Below are 20,598 nucleotides of genomic sequence, written 5' to 3' on the forward strand. Positions count from 1 at the left end.
GGGCTTTATACCCTTCGTTCCATGCCCATTGGTTTCTCCCACCCTCTCCCAGTGCCCCCCACCCAAAAACACAAATTCAAGTAAGACTGGTGCGACTGATATACAATGAAACTTCAAGATAAAGCCCCAGCCCAGCCCACCCCAGAGCAGACTCCTATACAGACATTTTAGAGCCTCCTCCGGTTCACATCCATCCCGGTTGTCCGAGCTGGGGTTAGTGACAACCTCTCCAAGTCTCAGTTTCCTCATCTGCAGAATGGAGATAACACTACCTATCTTACTTGCGACGTGGATCGAGTAGATAATGTGTGAAAGGGCTTAAAAGTGACAGAGCACCAACCAGGTCTTATGAGGAGACCACAATCACAGTGGCTGGCGTGACGCTCCTCTTCCCTTGCTGCACACAGGCACCACATCCCTGGAGCTGCCTGGGCCTCTCCCCACACGCCTCTCCATGCCTCCCAGTGCTGAGCCTGTGCCGAGCCTTCAGATGCGTCCGTTAACTGCTCCTTCCCACATTCCAGCCAGTTCTTCCCCATCACGGTAAAAGGCATCACCGTCCACCCTGTTCCTGCAGTCACATGACGCTTTCCCCCACCCTCACGTGACCAGATGCTACAAGAAGTCCTCCCTCCTCTTCCACCTCCTCCGCCACAAGCAACCACCATTAGCTCTCGCCCCATCCACTGAGGGAGCCTCATAACTGTCCTTCCTTCGTCCTTCTCTTGCCCCCTGCTCATCATTCTCCCCACAGCAGCCCGGCCGATCTTTGAGAAACTTAGATCAGATCCTCCTGCTAAGACCCCTCTGAACTCAGAATAAGAGAAGGGACCGTGTCTGTTTGCCTGCCACTATGCACCGACAGCCCCAGGGGCTGGTACCTACAACAGGAGGCCTCCGTTAATATCTGTTGAGTGAGCTGATTGTTGGACGTTATTCCTCAGTATCCTTCAATACTCAATCAATGTCAAGTGCTCAGGAAGTAGCTGCTTGATGTGAGACATGCAAACCTCCCCTAAATATACAAATATACTTGTATGATCTAAATCTACAAGTCAAATCTCCTTAATATATTAGCAGAAGCCATTCTCCCCCAAGAGTAGGTGGGGAAGGAGAAGCCAGAGAATTTGCAAACTTGACCAAAGCCGGATACAAGAGGAGCCAGAGCCGAGTTGGAGACTCCTGGGCTCTTCCCTTTCCTATCCAGGCACCTTCGGATGAGCCTGAGTCTCAGGCGAGGGTAGAGCTCATGATGGCTGGCTGATGTTCCTTCAGTCATGCTGAAACTCAGGTCTGGGCATCCTTTGGGGACAAAGGGCACACAGAGTCCATTCTGGCCATGAAGATTGTGGCCTTGCCCGTCCAAGCATCAGCTTGTTTCCAGATCCTGGTGGACCATAACCCAAGGGGAAGTTGCTTCTCTTACCAGTAACAGGTTTGAGCCTGAGGCGGTGGGCAGGCCATGGGTACCAGAACTGAGAGGGAAGGACGCGGTCCAGGCAGAGTGGGTCAAGATGGGAAACACAGCGTACTCACCCCCCAAGGCTCTCCCCCCACCTGTCTGGTTCAGACGCCTGACATTCCATATAGACTCCTTTCCTCCTCTTTCCTTTTCTCTTTCTTTCTCTCTCTCCCTCTCTTCTTCCCTCCCTTATATATTTCTACACATAACTATTGATGTACAACAATGTCCATTACGCTCCTTGCAACATTCAAAAATGTAACATAAACCTAAAACAGGCTTAGGTGTTCCCTCTTGAGCCTGGAATTCTATATCCCATTAAAAAGGAATAAAGTGTGTGTGTGGGGGGGGGATCCTGGGTGGCTCAGTCAGTTGGGCATCCAACTCCTGATTTCAGTTCAGGTCATGATCTCACAGTTTGTGAGTTCAGGCCCCACGTCGGGCTCTGTGCTGATGGTGCAGAGCTCTCTTGCCCCCCCCCTCTCTCTCAAAATAAATAAATAAACATTAAAAAAAAAAGAATACAGGGAATGGTTGTCTTGCTCAGGTGGTGGTATATGTGACTCTTGACTCTTGAGCCCTATGTTGGGTGTAGAGATTACTTAAAAATAAAATCTTCCACAAAAGAAATAAAGGGCGGGGATGGGGGGGGGGGTTGCCTGGGTGGCTCAGTCAGTTAAGCATTTGACTCTTGATTTTGGCTCAGGTCATGATCTCATGTTCGTGAATTTGAGCCCCGAATCAGACTTCGGGCTGACATTGCAGAGCCCGCTTGAGATTCTCTCTCTCTCACCCTCTCTCTGCCCCTCCCCTGCTCTCCGTCTCTCTCAAAATAAATAAACTTTAAAAAAGAAATAGAAAGAAAGAAAGAAAGAAAGAAAGAAAGAAAGACCTTCTTTAATACATTGTTAAAGGGGAAAAGCAAGGTGTACCCATAGCACCTGACAGATTGAACTAAGGTATTTATATCCACTCTTCTGAAGCTCCCCCAAAATAGCAGTTAAAGGAATAACATGACATAAGACAAAGCAAATGGGAGAGGGGACCAAAATAGATGAGCGAGGTCAACAAATGTTCGACCATGTGTTCAAATGTTCACCTTTGATGATGAACACAGAATGAACAAGTGGACCTAACTCAGCAGACCTGGAGAAGCCGAGACCTCAGACTGCAGGTGACGAGCCCACAGGAAGCAGGGGACTCATGCCAAGGTACCCTGGAAAGCCGCAGGAGTTGGCAGAATGTCATGAAGTGGGGCGAGGCTGACAATTATAGGTCTGGGTGAACTGTTACACCCCCAGATCCACTTTTTCCAGTGGCCTTGCCTGTCCAAATGGGTTCTGCCCAGCGTCTCGGGAGCCAGCCAGAAAATGCAGGGAGGGACCAGAGCGACTGTAGACTTGGGAGCACCTTGCTCAGCACAGAGGGGAGTGAGGATGGGGGGTGTGGACGCCAGACTGAAGACAGAGACGGATGACCGGAGAATTACGTGACAGCCTGCATGTGGGGTGTTCAGACCCCAGCCCTTCGCTCCACTAGAGCCCCAAGCCGGGCATTGAAAAGTTATTCTCAGGGAAAACTGCCAAGGGAAAGTGACTGAAGCTCTGACCACCAACACTCAAACGCCGTGTGGGGGCCCCCAGAGGAATACCCGTGTCCTGGTCCCATCACCCCAAGATGGGGCCTCAGATGAGAAACCGCCCAAGCCCCAGAGCTTCCGATGGTGATGATTCACGATTGCATGCGGAAGAAAAGCCAGGATCACCAGACGCTTGATGAAAGAGTCCCCACGTGAAGCATGGACCAAAACAAACAGAAAAAAAAAGGAACTTCAAGAAACCAGAGCAGGTGTCAGGCAGGGCTTCGGATTTTCAACCTCGGGCAATTACGTTCTGACTATTCACAATGAGCAAACATCGCTTTCATTATTTACACACAAAAAAATGGCTGATGTGCCTGTTGGCTGTGTACCTTCTAGCTCGCAACTACTGTGCCAGGCGTTGGGCACCCCGAGATCCATTCACAGCCACTGTCTCTGTGGAGCTAACAGCCTGCAGGGTTAGCACTGCTCTGGGCTGAGGTCATTACTCAACGCAAATCCCTCGGGGAGGCGCAGCCTTCTGAGTAACTCACGCTTCGGCCCCTTGGAGGGAGCCCTTTTGGTCCCAACCACAGGCTTTGAAGCTTTTCTTATCTTCCCCCAAACTTGAAGCTGAGACTCCTTATCACTCAAGGTTTTAAACGCGTGCAGCGGTGGTGGCCTTTAGCTCAGGACCTTGGACGGGGACTCCCCCTGAGATGGGTTCCACTCAGCCTCTGGGGAGCCAGGCAGACAGGATCGGCCAAAACACACACACACACACACACACACACACACACAAAACCCCGCTTCTTGTGGGAACATCTCAGCCCTAGAAGGGTTCCCTCAGCTCCCACTCAGAGGTTGTGCACAGGCTTCTATTTCAGGCACTTCCATCCACACTCCCCGCCTGCTGAGTGACTCCGAGGACGTGCTTCCTCTCCTGTGGGCCCCCCAAGGCCATCATGGGGTGCTTTGTCACATGCCCTGGGCTGGGCCCGGGCAGGCCCGGCGGGACACGTCATACATCGTGCCCTCGTACACTCGTTTATGATTCTCACTCTCAATTCTGGGCCTTTGAGTTTTTCCTTTTTTTAAAAAAAAAACTAGCGTGCCCAAGCTTTGTGTATATCACTCATCTTTTGAAGGAAAACACTCTCATATGTTTACTCATTGATTCTACAAGTTTAATAAGCTGGGAGGAACCCTTAAATAGTGATTGTGATGAATTGCTGGAGGCTGAGGGCGGGCTAGCTTGAGAATTAGCCGCTGGGGGTCCAGTCTGAGGAGTGGTGTCAGGCGTTATAGATCTTCCCTCCAAAAGCCCCACTTCCTCCTCACATGACAGTTTAGAGAAAGATCTCTTCAGGAGTGCCCGGGTGGTTCAGTCGGTTAAGTGTCCGAGTCTTGACTTCGGCTCAGGTCATGATCTCACAGTTCGTGGGATCGAGCCCCAAGTCGAGTTTGGGATTTTCTCTCTCTCTCTCTCTCTCTCTCTCTCTTCCTCTCTCTCCACCCCACCCCCACTTGCATGACCTCGTGGTTTGTGAGATCAAGCCCTGTATCGGGCTCTGTGCTGACAGTGGGGAGCCTGTTCGGGACTCCCTCTCTCCCTCCCTCCCTGCCCCTCTCCCTGCTTCTGCGCGCGCGCTCTCTCTCTCTCTCTCAAAATAAGTAAATAAACTTTAAAAAAGTGTTAAAGAAATTCTTCAGAGAGAAGGAACATGACACAGGTCACAAACTCAGATCTGTATAACAAAGAGCGCCAGAGAAGGAATAAATAAAGATACAATAAAATCTTTCATGTTTCTTATTCTTAATGGATCTGATAGATAAGTCTTCAAAGTAATAATAGCAACAACGTGTTAGGGGATTATAGCATATGGATAAGTGAAATGAACGACAGCAATGTTATGAGGGACAGAGGGAGGAATCGGGAATATTCTGTTGTAAGGTAGCTGCACACTCGTGAAATGGTATAGAAGCTGGAGTAATGTGGGGCGCCTGGGTGGCGCAGTCGGTTAAGCGTCCGACTTCAGCCAGGTCACAATCTCGCGGTCCGGGAGTTCGAGCCCCGCGTCAGGCTCTGGGCTGATGGCTCAGAGCCTGGAGCCTGTTTCCGATTCTATGTCTCCCTCTCTCTCTCTGCCCCTCCCCCGTTCATGCTCTCTCTCTGTCCCAAAAATAAATAAACGTTAAAAAAAAAAAAAAAAAAGAAGCTGGAGTAATGTTAGTTGTAAACGTATATTGCAAATACTAGGACAACCACTAAGAACGGTTTAAAAGAAGTACACGGTATGCCGATATGCTGAAAGAAAAGAGAAAGTGCAATCTTGTGAAATGTTGAATTAAAACTAGAGAAGGCAGGAGCACCTGAGTGGCTCAGGAGGTTGAGCACCCGAGTTCCACTCAGGTCATGATCTCAGGGTTTGTGAGTTTGAGGCTGCTCTCAGCACAGAGTCTGCTTTGGATACTTTGTCCCCCTCGCTGTCCCTTCCCTGCTCACACACTCTCTCTCTCTACAATAGGTATACTTTAAAAATAAAATAAAATAAAACTAGAGAAGGAGGAAAAAGGGGGGAAGATTAAAAAAAAAAACAAGCATGACTAATAGAAAACAGTTACCAATATGGTAGATAGTAATCCAATTATATCAATAATCGTTTTTAAATGTGAATGGACTGGGGTGCCTGGGTGGCTCAGTCGGTTAAGCGGCCGACCTCAGCTCAGGTCATGATCTCGCGGTCCGTGAGTTCGAGCCCCGCGTCGGGCTCTGTGCTGACAGCTCAGAGCCTGGAGCCTGTTTCAGATTCTGTGCCTCCCTCTCTCTGACCCTCCCCCGTTCATGCCCTGTCTCTCTCTGTCTCAAAAATAAATAAACGTTAAAAAAAATTAAAAAAAAAATAAATGTGAATGGACTAATTAACACAAATCAAAAGATATAGACTATCAGAATGGATTAAAGAACAAGGCCCAGTTATGTTGTTTATAGTAAGTCGACTTTAACTATAAAGACACGAGGGTGCTCTGGGTGGCTCAGTCAATTAAACATCTGACTTCGGCTCAGGTCATGATCTCATGGTTTGTGAGTTTGAGCCCTGTTGACAGTGCAGGTCCTGCCTGGGATTCTCTCTCTCTCTCTGTCTCTGCCCTTCCCCCGTTCTCTTTCTCTCAAAATAAATAAATAAACTTAAAAAATAATATATATAAAGACACAGACAGATTAAAAGTAAAAGGACGGAGGGGCACCCGGGTGGCTCAGTTGTTTGAGTGTCCAACTCTTGATTTCGGCTCAGGCCATGATCCCAGGATCACGTGATCGAGCCCCATGTTAACTCCACACCGAACATGGAGACTGCTTAAGATTCTTTCTCTCTCAGGCTTCCATTCTGAATGCTTCGTTCCTTTCTCTGATCTTGTTAGTTTCCACTCGGAGTATCCTCTTTCTTGAAGAGAAGGTCCTTCATGATGAGAGATTTTGAGATGCTTCTGTCTCCTCTGCGTAGTTGGTAAGTTTTGGGTGGTTAAAAGATGGCTGACAGGTGTCAAACCTTTTTCTAGGACTTTGCCAGGGAAATCAAAGACTCCCTGTAGGGAATTTGTGCCATCTCAAAGCTACATGCTCAGATTCAGCAAAAGAGAGAGGAGCAGCGTCAAAGAAGGGCAAGCAGGTGTGCTGACGCCGAGGACAGCCCAACGTACAGAAAGGAAGCAGGAGACTGAGCCGCATAGCCTTAGTGGAATTTTCCAGTGCTGCACTTGGGGTGGCGGAGCATTCTGGTTGAGTCTCCTCTTGTTTTATCAGGTGTTCATTTCTGTACTCCACTCCGTAACAGCCCAAATTGTCGGCGATCCATCGCTACGTGGAGATGTTTCTTCCTTCCGTCCATTTTCAGTGCTCTTTGCATGCTTCCTCTGTCTGTGCTTAGCAAAGTTGTCAACGCCATTTGTTTTCAAGACATAGCTGATCTAGCATCTGAGGCATCAGGGAGGAAGCCCCACCCATTCCCTAGTCTCAGCCAAATAATTACTGACCTGCTCTTCAACCTTTTGCGGCAGGCTCTTTTTCTCATCCGGGGGATGTTTGTGAGTCTCCTTCTCAACCACCTTGCTGGTCAGCTCGTTAGTCTTCTGCGTATATCCCTCCTCTACTCACTGTACTGCTTTGAATATCATTGGTTCAATAGAGGAATTGAAGGGCACCAGCAGTTGTCAAGCATAGAAAGGAACTGGCCACACCACTTTGGATTTGGGTTGCCCTTGGCTTTCCTCACAGCAACGTCGTCCTGGTATATTCTCAGTGGATGCCTCTTCCCCATCCTTGTTCCTCTGTTCATTATGGGCGGCAATGAAGCAAAGACCCCTGGCACAGCATGCCTTTTCCAGTTGCGCCTCTTCTCCTTGGTGGTTTTCTCAAGCAACAGAATTTTCCACAAGACGGTCTACCTATAGTCTGCCCTGAGTAGCTCGATCTCTGCAGAGAAATTCCCTTCACCGCCATCGCTCTCCTGCCAAACCGAAGGCTGCTGCCGGCCACTGAGTCACCTGCCATCCAAAGGGGATGGGTGGGATCGGAAGGAGGCTGTAGGATCTCTTTTCCTTGTCCCTTCCTCCACCTGGGAAGGCAGGACCCACTCTGCCAAGGGCCCGCTGCATATTCCCTTCTCTCTGAGGAACTGGGATCTTTGTCACTGGTGTACATAAGGCAGAATCTTCCCGACCCCAGGATGTGGATTTTTTTTTTTTAATTTTTGTTTTTCAACGTTTTATTTTATTTTTGGGACAGAGAGAGACAGAGCATGAACGGGGGAGGGGCAGAGAGAGAGAGGGAGACACAGAATCGGAAACAGGCTCCAGGCTCCGAGCCATCAGCCCAGAACCCGACGCGGGGCTCGAACTCACGGACCGCGAGATCGTGACCTGGCTGAAGTCGGACGCTTAACCGACTGCGCCACCCAGGCGCCCCCAGGATGTGGATTTTTAACACCGGTGATTCTGAATGGACCACAGGTTTTTCTGCAGCTCTTTTCTAGCACTTGTTGGCCCCCGTGCCTGGAGCGATTTGAATACTTGTTTCTTTTTTCTCCCTGTGCTATTTATCCTTGCAACTCCCCTTCCTGCCTTCCACCATCCTTGGATGAATGGATTTTGTAATTTTAGCGGTTGTATTTTGTGGACCTGTTATTTTTTGTTGTTTTTCTGCGAGGCACATATATTGGATGTGGGAGGTGAAGGAATATCTCATTTGCTCCTGGTCACTCCCTTTATAGCCATCACTGTCTTATTTCTTGTAAGTCAGGTTAGATTTTAGTCTCTCTTGCTCCACTGCAAAACGCAAACTCGAAGAGATGGCACAGGAGGAAAGACCTCACAGCCAGGTCTGCGGGTTTTGAGGAGTGATTTTCCTTCTTCCCCTTGATGGGGAAAAAAGCCTTTTTTCACCGGTACATTTAAAGTTATCCAGCTGTAGGGAGGTACCAGTTTTGGGCAAGTGCCACTGCAACACCAAATGCTCAGAGAACCTGAACTTTTAACTCTGGAGATCTGAAGTGTACTGTTGGCTACTACTGGGTCTGTCTGGCATTTCAAAGAAATATTGGTTGCTGCAAATAGGACCTGAAGGGGTAAACTTATTTTTTTAATGTTTATTTGAGAGAGAGAGAGACAGAGAAGAGAGAGAGAGAACGAGCAGGGGAGGGTCAGAGACAGAGGGAGCCACGGAATCTGAAGCAAGCTCCAGGCTCTGAGCTGTCAGCACAGAGGCCAACACAGGACTTGAACCCAGGAACCATGAGATCATGACCTGAGCTGAAGTTGGATACTTAACCGACTTAGCCACCCAGGAGCCCCTGAAGGGGTAAACTTATTAAACCCATTAACGCTGTGGGGGGGGGGGGGGGAAAGAGTCTCTCTCTCTCTCTCAAAATAAATACATAAACTTTAAAAAGAAAAAGTAAAAGGATGGAGAAAGATATCCTATGCTGATACTAATCAAAATGAATCTGAAGCAGATGTTAACTTCAGACAAAGCAGACTTCAGGACAAGAAAACAAGAACAAGAAAAATGATCAGAGATAAAGAGGGACATTACATAAACATAAAAGTGTTAATTCTCCAAGAATACATGGTAATTCTTAATATGTGTATACAATAGGACATCAAAATATTGAGGAAAAAGCTGAGAACTTCAAGGAGAAACAGACAAACCTACTATTATATTTGGAGACTTCAACACCCATCCAGGAACTAACAGATCCAGTGGGTATAAGATCAGTTAGAATATAATTGAACTGAGCAACACTATTAATCAGCTGGATCTAATTGACATTTATAGAACACTTCACCCAACAACAGCATAATCCACATTCCCCACAAGCTTACATGGAACAGTCACCAAGATGGAACACATTCTGGGCCATAAAACATATCTTAACCTATTTAAAAGAATAATAGTCATGCAAAGTATGCTCTTAGGTCACAATGGACTTAAACTAGAAATCAGTAGCAGGAAGATGGCTGGAAAATCATGAGATATTTGAAGGTTAAACAACACACTTCTAAGTAATACACGGGTCAAAAAGGTCTCAAGAGAAATGAAAAAATACTTCAAGCCAGATGAAAGTGAAAATACAACACCAAGATTTGTGTGATGCTTTATTCTGGATATTTCCTTTGGATCTATCATACAGTTTACTAATTCTCTCTTTAACTGCATCTAGTCTGCTGTAAAATTCCTTTTTTGAGTTCTTATGTTCAGTTTAAATTTTTTTTTCAGTTTTATAATTTAGATTTGGATCTTTTTCAAGTTGGTTATGTCACATTATTTAGTTTCCAGTTCTCTGCAAATATTCATCTATTTTCTATCTCCTTGAACATAGTAAGCACAGTTATTTTAAAGTATGTGTCCGATAACTCCAACATCCCTTTTGGGTCTGTGTCTATTTCTTAGTTGTTTCTACTGGTTTTCATTCATGTAGTTTTGCCTTCTCCTTTGCCCAGTTAAATTTTATACCTATTTATCTTATTTACTTTTCCTTTGTGTTGAAGTATAATGTATGTACACTACAATGTATACATCTTACATGTACAGTTAAATGAATTATTATAATGTGCACACCTGTATAACCTATATTTCTATTATTGTGGAGAACAACTTTATCACTCCAGAAAGTTCTCTTGTGCCTTTCCCAGTCAATCTGTAACCCCTCACACCAAAACCACTGATCTTATTCTATGGTCATAGATTTAGTTTTGTCTGTGTTAGAATGTCATATAAATAGAATCACAAACTATATACCCTTTAGCATCTGGCATATTTCAGTCAGCATAACGTTTTGAGACTCATCCATAGTATTGTGTTTATCAATATTTGTTTCCTTCAATTGCTGAGAAGTATTTCATTGTATAATTATACTACAATTTGTGTATACATTCCTCCTGTTAATTGACTTTGGGTTGTTTCTATTTTGGGGTTGTTATGAATGTAAATCTTCTATGAATATTCATGTATAAGTCTCTTTGTGGACATATGTTTTTATTTTCTTTAGTGCATTCATCAGTTCGGGCTGCTATAACAAAATACCATAGACTGGCTGGCTAAGACAATTAGCATTTACTTCTCACAATTCTGGAGCCTGGAAGTCCAAGCTCAGGATGCCAGCATGGTTGGGTTTTTGGTGACAGCACTTTTCCTGGTTTACATCTGACCATCTTCTCATGGTACCCTAACATGGCAGAGAGACTGATGTCTCTCTTGTCTCCTTTTATAAAGATACTAATCTTATTCATGAGGGCTCCACTCTCCTTCCCAAAGACTTCTTTAATTACTCCCCAAAGTCTCCATCATATTGGAGGTGAGGTTTTCATGAATTGGGGGCGAGAGAAGACACACACATTCAGTCCGTAACATCTGGATAAATACATAGGTGTGGAATTACAGGATCATTGAGTAGATGTGTGTTTAACTTTATAAGAACCTCCAAGCAGCTTTGCAAAGTAGTTGTACCATTTGACACATCCAAAAGCAATGTGTGAGAGTTCCAGTTATGCCAAATACTTGCCAACATGTGTTGTTGCCGGTTTCAGAAATTTTAAATATTCTGGTGGGCATGTGGTGACAGCTCACTGTGGTTTTTATTTTTTCCTGCTGACTAATGATGTCGAGCACTCTTTCCTGTGTTTACTGTCCATTTGTATGTCTTCTTATGTAAAGTGTCTGTTTGAGTCTGTCATCCATATTTTTCTTGAGTTGTTTGGTTTTGTTACTGTGTTATGAGAGTTTTTAAAATATATTCTGGGCAGAAGTGCATGTTCAGATACATGTATTGTGACTTCTGCCAATCTTTGGTTTTGTCTATTTCTTTTTTCAGTTGAGTCTTCTGATGAACAGCGGTCTTTAAGTTTGAGTGAATCATATTCTAAGACTTCATAAAAGAAGTATTTCTTTTATGGTTAGCTTTTTTTTTTTTTTTTAATTCTGTGTAGGACATCACTTGACCATATGTGTGTGGGTCTATTTCAGAACTCTGTTCTGCTCCGCTGGATGACTTCTTTTGACCTGTCTTCAAATTCACATGCTCCCATACCTATTGACGTCTCCTTTGCTAGATTAAAAATTTAACTTTGCTACTTCCCAGTTTTTGTCAAAGTGAATTGTTATCTAAAACCCCAGTTCATAATGATGAAATCTTTATTATACAGTATATAATTGTAAGAATTATCTTTATCTCATTTTTTTCTGGACTTTTGCATCATGTGAATCACAATTATTTAGTTTGTGTAGTTTTATTTGGTTCTACTGATTTAATCGTTCTTTGCCTTTTGTTTTAGAACTTCATTTTTTGAGTTCTTCATTTTGATTCACTTCTTAGCTGGCAGGGATATTTCCTAATGTAATATTTTTCAAAAAGGTTTTATGGAAGAGCCCTCCCACTATGCCCTCGCCCCCAAAGGAACCCTCTAACATCTGTAGCAATTAACAATTTATTGCCTTTCAGTTCTAAATCCACCCTTCATATAAGCCTGGAACAGTTCTCCCTTGCCAGCTGGTACATGTTAAACTTTGTCGGTAGAGGGCGCTAGAGGAACAAGGTAGTGGGGAGAGGAAATTTCTGTTCAGGGTTCCAGGACCCCAGGGGGGAACCCTGGGGGCGTTCATACCCAGCAAGTTTCGGCATCACTCCTTGCTGGCATCTTCGTGGCCAGTTCTGTGGGTGCCCCACCTGTTTTCCAAGATTCTGCTGCACCTTCACAAGGGTGATTCCCAAAGGAGAGGTGACTGGGCCAGTTTCCGGTAAAGTGCAGCACTCAGTGATCTCCCAGGAGCAGCTTCCCAAAGGTTTCTGAGTGAGCCCTAGGTGGCCTTGCCATGAGTTCATCAGCATCCCCCAAAAGCAACTTCCTGGGGAAATTACTTGGGCACCCAACAGAAGGCTTCCAGCCAACAGCCCCAACCTGCCATTCTCTGCTCATCAATCTTGGCTCTCTGAGTATGGACCAGCTTTGTCCAAAAACAACCCAGACAATGTCTCTGCCACCCAGGGAGCTGTAACCATGCTTTCTCCAACAAGAGCTGAACCCCAGCCTTGGGTGCTCCCTCCCCTTCCAAGTGTGTTTCTTCTTTGTGTGTCCTGTCAGTCCTAGGAGATTCTTTAATCTTCCCTTCTATTCCCACTGTGTAGTTAATTCCCTACACAAAATAGTTGATACTTCTTCTGTCAAACCTTCCCTGTTCAAATTACTGTATGATTCCTCTCTCCTAGAGCAGAGGCTAGGGAAAACTGTGGGTCATTTTTTGCCTTCTCTACTCTGAATAGAAAGAACCAATGGAATCCTAATGCTATTAACATCTCTGAATATTGCACTGGTTTCTAGAATCTTCACAGAGCAGGAATCCTGCAGAATTATGGCTTGCTGGAAAGGTGCTATGTAGGGCGAGGTCATTGTACACACCATAACAAGGCAGCCAAACCAGTTGGAGAAAGTGCTGTCAGTGTTCCATAAAAACAGTCCTTCCTGACGTCTGCTCCTGGGTCACTGAGCCTATTGTCCTCTTATAATCTGTTGGTTGGAATCATAGTCCTGTTTCCCTCTTTGAGGTCCTTCACACCTGCCCTTAGCCATCCTCCCTGCCATTGCCCTGCCCAGGCCCTGATCCCCTAGCCTAGGCTGGTGGCTTCCTCTGGGGATGTGATGTCCCATCACCCCATTCGTTCCTGAGTGCCCAGCTTAAGCTTCACCTCCTGGGAAGCTTCCCCATCAGCTTCACCCATTGTTTGTCCCTGTTCTTTCCTCTCCAATGATCTGTGCTGGTCTTAAAGACATTTTCCTAAATCTTCTCTGCCATGTAACTGATCATCCCTACCAACCTGAGCTGCCTTGATGAAACCTGGTTCAGGTTAGCCCAGGAAATGCGCTTATTTGTGTGGAAATGGCGCCCTCTGTTGGTAAATGTATATAATGACTGAATTTTTTTTCATCAGCTGCTGGATGATCTTCGTTTACTGCCCAAAGCAGAGAGAACCAGTGATAGCCAAGAAAAATTCAGCCACCACTCTCCGCTCATCCCATTGCCTTAGCAGGTGAAATTCAATCCACTGACCAACCCACCGGATTTCTATCCCTTACTGTGACACTAGAAGGTTTCTGATGCTCTGGTCTCCTGGGTAACAATGTCTAACATTTTTTTGAACACTTGCTGTACATCAGGTATGGGACTAACTTCTTTATATTATATCATTGTATCTTCAGAGCAGTTTTATGAGGTAAACACTTGGGTCAGGTTCCCTAAAAGCAGATTTCAGCACATGTGGTCTACTGAGGAAGAACTTTCAGGAGAAAGAAAAAGAAGCAGGATAGGGCAGGGGATGGAGCTAAGTGAGGCTGTGGTCTCAGCTGTGTACCAGCATCAGCCTGATCCTGCAGGGGAGCTCCAGAGCAGGGATTGTACCAGAGATAATCCTATCTTAAGGTAAGGGGGCTGGCCTTTCCTGCCCCTGAGTCAGCCAGTCACTGGCTGCAGGCCCCCAGGCAAGGCAGCTTCCATTCAGCCAAGGGAACTCTCTGGAAAGGAAGACCTGTGAACTGTTAGCACCAGTCTTCACACAACTGCAGGTCAACTAGCCCAGGAAAGAGGATCTGGCTGGGCACAAATTGTCAGCAACAGTGTTTTTATTTCTACTATGCAAATGTGGAATCGTAATCTTTCACATCGGTAAGTGCTTTGCAGAATTTAGCGTGTTTTCATCAATTCAATTTCATCTCATTCAATGTTGCAGTAACCTTGAGAGGTAGTGATTATAATGCCCCTTAGAGGAACCAGGGAAGTGACAAGGTAGGAGAGTTCCTCCAGATCACCCAGCCAGATAACTGTCTTCTCTGTTTGTGAATAGCATCTTCTCAGATATAGAGCCAGCCGTTGTGGCTCCTACTTCAGATTCTCCTCGGTGATGTGAAGGTTCTAGTGGTCTACAGTAGGATCGTAAAGCCCTTTTAACTCAGACTAAGTTCTAGTGAAGCTGCCAACCACCCCTTCTGAGATTGGGTAAGAGAAAACATACTTCCTTCCCCAAACGGGGCCATGCCTTGCCTACGTGAGATTGTTCTGGGCTCACAAAACTCCTACAACACTCCTCAATGGAAAGAGCATTGCTCACCTGTTTTAGCAGGCTTCCTCAGCAAAGTTTCCTTAGAGGCGTCCCAAGTGGCCACAGTCTGTCAGAGGAGACTGGGGTGGGGCTGGGGGGCTACCTGAATGCAGCCTTCACCTACCCCAAGAGGTTGGCCGTGTAGCAAGTCCCATGGCAGAAAGATGGAGTTTCCTGGATCTTAGGGGAAATATTGCCTCCACGACCCTCTCAGGGGCGTGGACTTTGGCCTCAAGGTGCCTCTGGATCCATCAAAGACCCCTGGGCTGCCTCGAATAAATGAGCGTGAAGAGTTGCATTAGATAAGCTTCCCCCTCCACCTCCTCCCATGCCATCATGGTTCCAAGGAATGCTTCACACCCAAGCCCTTTATAGCAGTACAGCTGGAACACACATGGGGGCCCCAGAAACATCATATTGTGGTAGAAGAATGTGGGTTTAAGATCTCATTGACTCAGGTCCAAACTCCCACTCCATCACTTACCAGGTATCTCAGTCAGGGTGAGGTACAAATGAAGGTAACAGAAAACCTGCACCAACGTGGCCTTAACAAGGTGGTTTATGTTTCTCCTGCGTAAAAGCCTAGAGGTAATCTTCTTCCAGATCACTGTTCTGCTGTTCTTAGTGGGTGGCCCTTGTCCTCACGGTTCAAGGTGGCACCTAGCTGCCAAATAGCAAAATAGAAGTAGGAACCAAGAGGAAGGGGCCGAGGGCACAAAACAAACTGTGCTTTAAGGAAGGTTGCCAGAAACTGCCGCAAGACTTTTACTTCTCACTGGTCAGAACTCAGTCACATGACCACGCCTAGCCACACAGGAGGCTGGGAAATGTAGTCTCCTTTCTAGGCAGCTCTAACTGCCTAGACAAATAGTAGACAATTATGGGGGAACTACTAATAGCTTCTACCACGGAAGGTGTGTGACCTTGGACAAGTCTCACGACCTCTCTGGGCACGGAGATAATGCTACCTTACCTCATACAAGCTGTTGTTAGTAACTGAAACCTCACGTGCAAACCATCCAGCCCAGAGCCCGGGGCATGCTGCGCACAGCCTCCCTTTTTTCTCCTCTCTGATTCCAGGGTTCTGGAATGTGCGGTTTCTGGAATTCCTCTCCAATGTGGCCAGGGCTCCTGTAGCCAGTTTCTGAGTGTTATCCCCAACCTGACTCCCAGGGTCAGCCCAAAAATTTCCCAGGGCTTCTGCGGTTGGGCCTCAGAGGACTAGAATAAGCCAATAGTGACTTGCCTCATCCTCACGCCTACCCCCCTGGAATCTGTGAAAAGAGATTCTCCCCACCCACCTTTCTTAATCAGCTAGCGATTTTGCGCAAGAGAACACTGGTCGCAGCTCCTTCACTGGAGCCTCAGATTCGTGTCCTGGTGCTGGTGGCTGAAGCCCGGGAGAGTCAGGATTATTCAAGGAAAGATCTCAGAGGTGCAAAAGCCTGTACAAAGTCTGGGACAGCTCCCCTGACGAGGTCTCCCTGTGCACAAGCAGGGACCCGCTCCTCACACGCATCAGACTCTTCTATCAAAAGACTCCCAAAGGCTGAGAGCGTGACCCTTAACCAGATGCTCCCCCGACCCCCAAGTTTAGAGCGTAGCCCAAAGCAAGTGGCCATAAGTAAAAGCATTTCTTCCAGCCTCCTCTCGCTTCTTTGAAATGCACTCGAGGCGTACATTTTGCTGGGTTCCTTCAGAATATATTTCCCTAAATTTTTTCCGGTTAAATTAACTCTCCAGCAAGATATACCATTTTTTTTCCTTCAGATTCATCTGGCCTTGGCCCAGTGTACATACTTCTTGGAGTCGCTGCATTATCTCCTTCCCTTCCTGCACAGCCTCATGCCATACAACCATGGCGTCTTGGTCTTTGAACAACATGGGTTTTGCATTGCACCCGTCCGCCTCTATACACATTTCTTTTGACAAATACACTCTAGAGCTGTAAATGTAGCTTCTCTTCCTTATGACTCACGTAATAATATTTTCTTTTTTCTAGCTTTCTTGTAAGAATCCGGTATGTAACACATATAGGATACAGAATAATGGCTAGTCGAGTGTTTATGTTCTCGGTAAGACTTTTGGCCAACAGTAGGCTCTTAGTAATTAAGTTTTGGGGAGTCAAACGTTACCCTCGAATTTTTGACTGTGTGGAGGGTTGGCGCCTAATCGTCCCCCCCCCCCCATGCTGTCCAGTCAACTGTGTTATCCTCGCTGCCAGATTTGCAAACTGAGATTCTGAGAGGTTACGCAGATTGCCCAAGGTAACACAGAGAGTAACAGGTTGAACTGGGATTCAGATCCCAGTCTATCTGGTTCCAAATCCTGGTCCTGGAATTATGCTACAGTAAACAGGGGTAACCCACGGCCCATACTGGAACTTGTTGCTAAGGGATCTTGGCCACACAGCAGAATGGGTAAGTAGGGTGTGCCGTGAAGGAAGTCCTCTTGGGCGCAGGTGAGGAGATCGAGCTTGGGGGACTGTGGGGTCATCGACCCCAGTGGTTACCACCAAATCAACCAAGCAAGAAGTCCAGAGGCTGGAGAGGTGCTATGACTAATAACATGGGATCAGCTTGGGGCTCACCGATACACTCTTCATATCACCCTGGCCTCAAGGGCAGAGAGCCAGGACCAGGTAGAAGTGAGAGCGCCCTGGATCCCTAGGCAGAAACTCTGAAAAGGAAAAGCTTCTTTGGGAGCTGCAGTCAGTCGTGAGGAATTTATTTCAGCCTGAAATCCGGGGGTGTCCAGGAGAAGGGACACCAAGGTGGTCCCGGCCCAAGAAAAGCAGAAAGAACATGGACGCTGTCTCAACCTGTAGGTTCTCTAGAAGGCAGAAGAGGGGCCCCTCGCTAGAAGGACTAGTAAGTGGCCCTTGTAATCCCGGAGAGGCTGGGTGTCGAGGAGAGGATGATACAGGAGACTCCTGACATGGAGGGAACGATCCAGGCCTGGCTCCCCACCAGAGACACCATCCTGGCCTCAGCCTCAGGAGTCCCCCAACCTTCACCTTTGGGGCCATTTCACCTTCGCGTGTAAATTCCGTGTGGCTCCCTGCCTGAGGATGCAATCTCTTGGTAGGTCCATCTGGCCTGCTTTTCCCATGATTGAGAGCTCCCCCCTTAGGACGGCCATGGCAGGCTCCTTCTCCTGGACCCCTGGTTCCTACCACAGGACCCTCTACCTTCTAGGCACTTATTCCACAGTGATGGGTGCCCGCCTTGTCCCACTGCCCCTGTCTGACCACGTACCTGTTGAACATCAGTAATTCCTTTGGCCTAGATGTTCACAACTGGGCCTAGGATGTAGAAATGGCTCCTCAGCCTCCTTCAAAGAAGCTTTCAGTGTCACACAGCCACCTCAGGCGTGTTCACACCACTGAGTACAAGGAGCTGCTGTTCAGGCAGGTCACGTGGAGCCCGATGGTGTCAGCGGTGTGGCGTTGGCCACTGTGCAGCCAGGGAGAACATGGCAAGGGGGAGGCCTTGGCCAATGGAGACGAGAAGACACTGCAGACTCACCAGCAGGGGGAGCCGGGCCTCCGTGTTGGTCTACGCCGCCAGGCTGGGAGCTGGGCACGTCTCCGCAGGTGTTGCTCCTGGAAGGCGTGTCAGGCCAGGAAAACGCACCCGGTCCCAGGGGCCTAAAATAGCTGACGGTGTTTATTTAAAGCCAGTCACCATATCTCACCGGCTGACTCCCCCGGGTGTGTGCGTAGATGGAAGTACTTGAGTGTACAGAGCGTGCAACAAGCTGAATGCGGGGGCAGTGGCTCCATGTGGCCCTGGGTTTGTCCTGAGTGGAGGGAAGGGGCTTCTCCCGTCAGCCCATGTCCCGGGTTCCAAGCAGTGGCCAGGCAGCCTGTTTCCTGGGCTTGGAGAGGGGGTCCCCGGTGCTGGGCAAGGGTCTGGAACACCTTGCCTCTGTGTTCAGTCCAGAAAGGAGTCACTCTGTAGGTCCTACGATGGGAAGGACCCACTCGGGTGTCCTCTAGAGAAAGCCCCCGGAGGCAGCCCGGCGGGTGACCCCTGTGGCGCGCGCACACACACACACACACACACACACACCCCTTCGCTCCTGCTCCCCAGTCAGTGTAAATGGGCCCAGGATGGAAGAAGTCTCCCTTCCTTCTCTTGACAGAGGAAAGGGACTAAAGGTTGCAAAAGAGCTCTCAGGTTCTTGGACAAGAAGGCAAAACAAAACAAAACAAAACAATACAAAACACAAAACGAAAAGCTCAGCGAGATCACGGTCTTGCACCGAGGCCAGAAATTGCTCAAGTCAAATCAGCCAGCCGGGGCTCTGTCAGCGGTGAGCCCTGGGAATGGACCCGGCCCGCGTGGGCCTGCCGGGGACAGGTTCAGAAGCATGGCCTGGGCCCCAGGGCTCTGGCCTGAGGGGGAAATGCTGTCCGCTCCACAGGAAATGCAGGAGAGAACAGCTTGCAGGCTGCAATTCTACCAAAGACGAGTCAGACTGTTTCAAGAAAGGCCTGAGGCCCCACGGGGGCAGAGAAGGCGAACTCGGCCTGCCAAGCAGACGAAGTGTTCAGGGCCTTTCCACCGCCCAGTCAGCGGCCGGCTCCCTTCTTGCTTTCCCGAGTCTTCAGAGTGCCCCCTTTTAAACACTTCCTGAAGGGCCACTGTGTGACCGTCCTTCCCAAGTTGGGGACACAAAGAGCTTACAGAACAGGGCTGGCGCTGGACAATCACCACAGAGTGACAGGCCCTGAGGAAGCCCCTTGATGGGAAAGGTACCAGGGAGGGCCAGCTACAAGGACACCTGAAGGAAGCCGAGAAATTGTCGAGGCCGGTGACAGGAACGAGGCCCAACTGCGATTCCCGTCCTGGAGGGACTTAGGACCAGTGGGTCAGGCAGGCACATCTGGTGGCGCTGGCGACCAGGCACACCTACCTTTATTCTGTGAGGTAGATCAGAAAGTGGAGCTCAGATAAGTTAACTAACTTACCTCAGGACACACAGCAAGGAGCTCTGACTGCACATCCCAAGCCTTGACTGGTTCTTTCGATAGCTTCTGCCCCTGCCACCACCCCAACCGCCCGAGGCAGAACCTGGGTGGGAACAACAGGGCCTGACTTAGCTTGACAGGCCTAGAACTCGTTTTCGTTTGATTTTTCAGGCACCAGAGTCGGTTAACTTCTGGGGGGCCTGGCTTACAGCACCAAACACACAGGAGGTGGAGGGGCCAATCATATGCCCTCCCTGGAGAGGTCATTACCCAAGAACGCAGGCTTCCGAGGCTGGGACTTGGATGATGCTACTGGGCGTGACCTCGGCCACGTGACTTCTCCTTGTGGGACCCGGCTTCCTGACCTCTCAGTTGGGGCCCCAACTCAGTTGAGGCTGTGCGGAGGATTAGACTTGAGCTGTGTTAGGTGACTGACGCCTTGCCCGGCGTGCAGACGGGACTCCGTAAATGGTAACTGTTTTGTTATCATAGTGATGTGGATTTTAGAAGTGTCAAATTCAGGGGCCTCATTCATGTAACTATGGCGCAGCAAGGGTGTAGGATGACGAGACCTCATAAATGGATGGCTGTTGTAGCCCAGGGGCGGCGAAGACCAACTTCACAAACAGGCCGAGGCGGGAGGCTTCCCACAGATGCTGGAAACAGGTCCTCGCGCGCCTCTGCCCTCCCGGGTCCTCCCTCAAATCCCGCTGGTCCCCCTTTCCAGCTTGAGTGCACAGAGCTTTTCCAAGGGTCCACTCTGGGCACTCCGGGTATGGGAGCTGGGCAACGCAGAGTGGTCTGCTCCCCGACACTCCCCGGAGTGCTTCTTGCCTGGAGAGTGCTCCTTCCCGGAGTGCTCCTTCCCGGAAGATCTGAGGGCCCCTGAAGAGTCTGGAGATTTGGGGTAGCTGGGTAGGAAAGAGGCTGTGGGTAG

General features: G+C 48.1%; 1 protein-coding gene and 1 pseudogene across 6 annotated transcripts in view; one reads left to right on the forward strand and one right to left on the reverse strand.

Moving 5' to 3' along the window:
* Window positions 1-19,832, reverse strand: part of CHIT1 (chitinase 1) — a 36,070-nt gene extending 16,238 nt beyond the window's left edge. For 2 of the 6 annotated variants that reach the window (XM_040462177.1, XM_040462175.1), the window contains exons 1-2: window positions 341-499; window positions 165-249 (exon numbers count right to left, since the gene is read on the reverse strand). Coding sequence is in view for 2 of the 6 variants with exons in the window: in XM_040462169.1 (XP_040318103.1) it covers window positions 19,662-19,696 (35 nt within the window). In the remaining 4 variants the exon portion in view is untranslated. Of the gene's footprint in view, window positions 1-164; window positions 250-340; window positions 500-17,943; window positions 18,316-19,661 lie in introns of those variants that run through there. The other 4 variants (XM_040462176.1, XM_040462174.1, XM_040462169.1 and 1 more) reach the window with 3 other exon arrangements.
* Window positions 6,356-7,748, forward strand: LOC121021622 (etoposide-induced protein 2.4 homolog; annotated as a pseudogene).
* Window positions 19,833-20,598: the final 766 nt, after the last annotated feature.

This window comes from Herpailurus yagouaroundi, unplaced genomic scaffold (assembly GCF_014898765.1).
Source record: "Herpailurus yagouaroundi ecotype Mexico unplaced genomic scaffold, PumYag 308, whole genome shotgun sequence".
Classification (NCBI taxonomy): domain Eukaryota; kingdom Metazoa; phylum Chordata; class Mammalia; order Carnivora; family Felidae; genus Herpailurus; species Herpailurus yagouaroundi.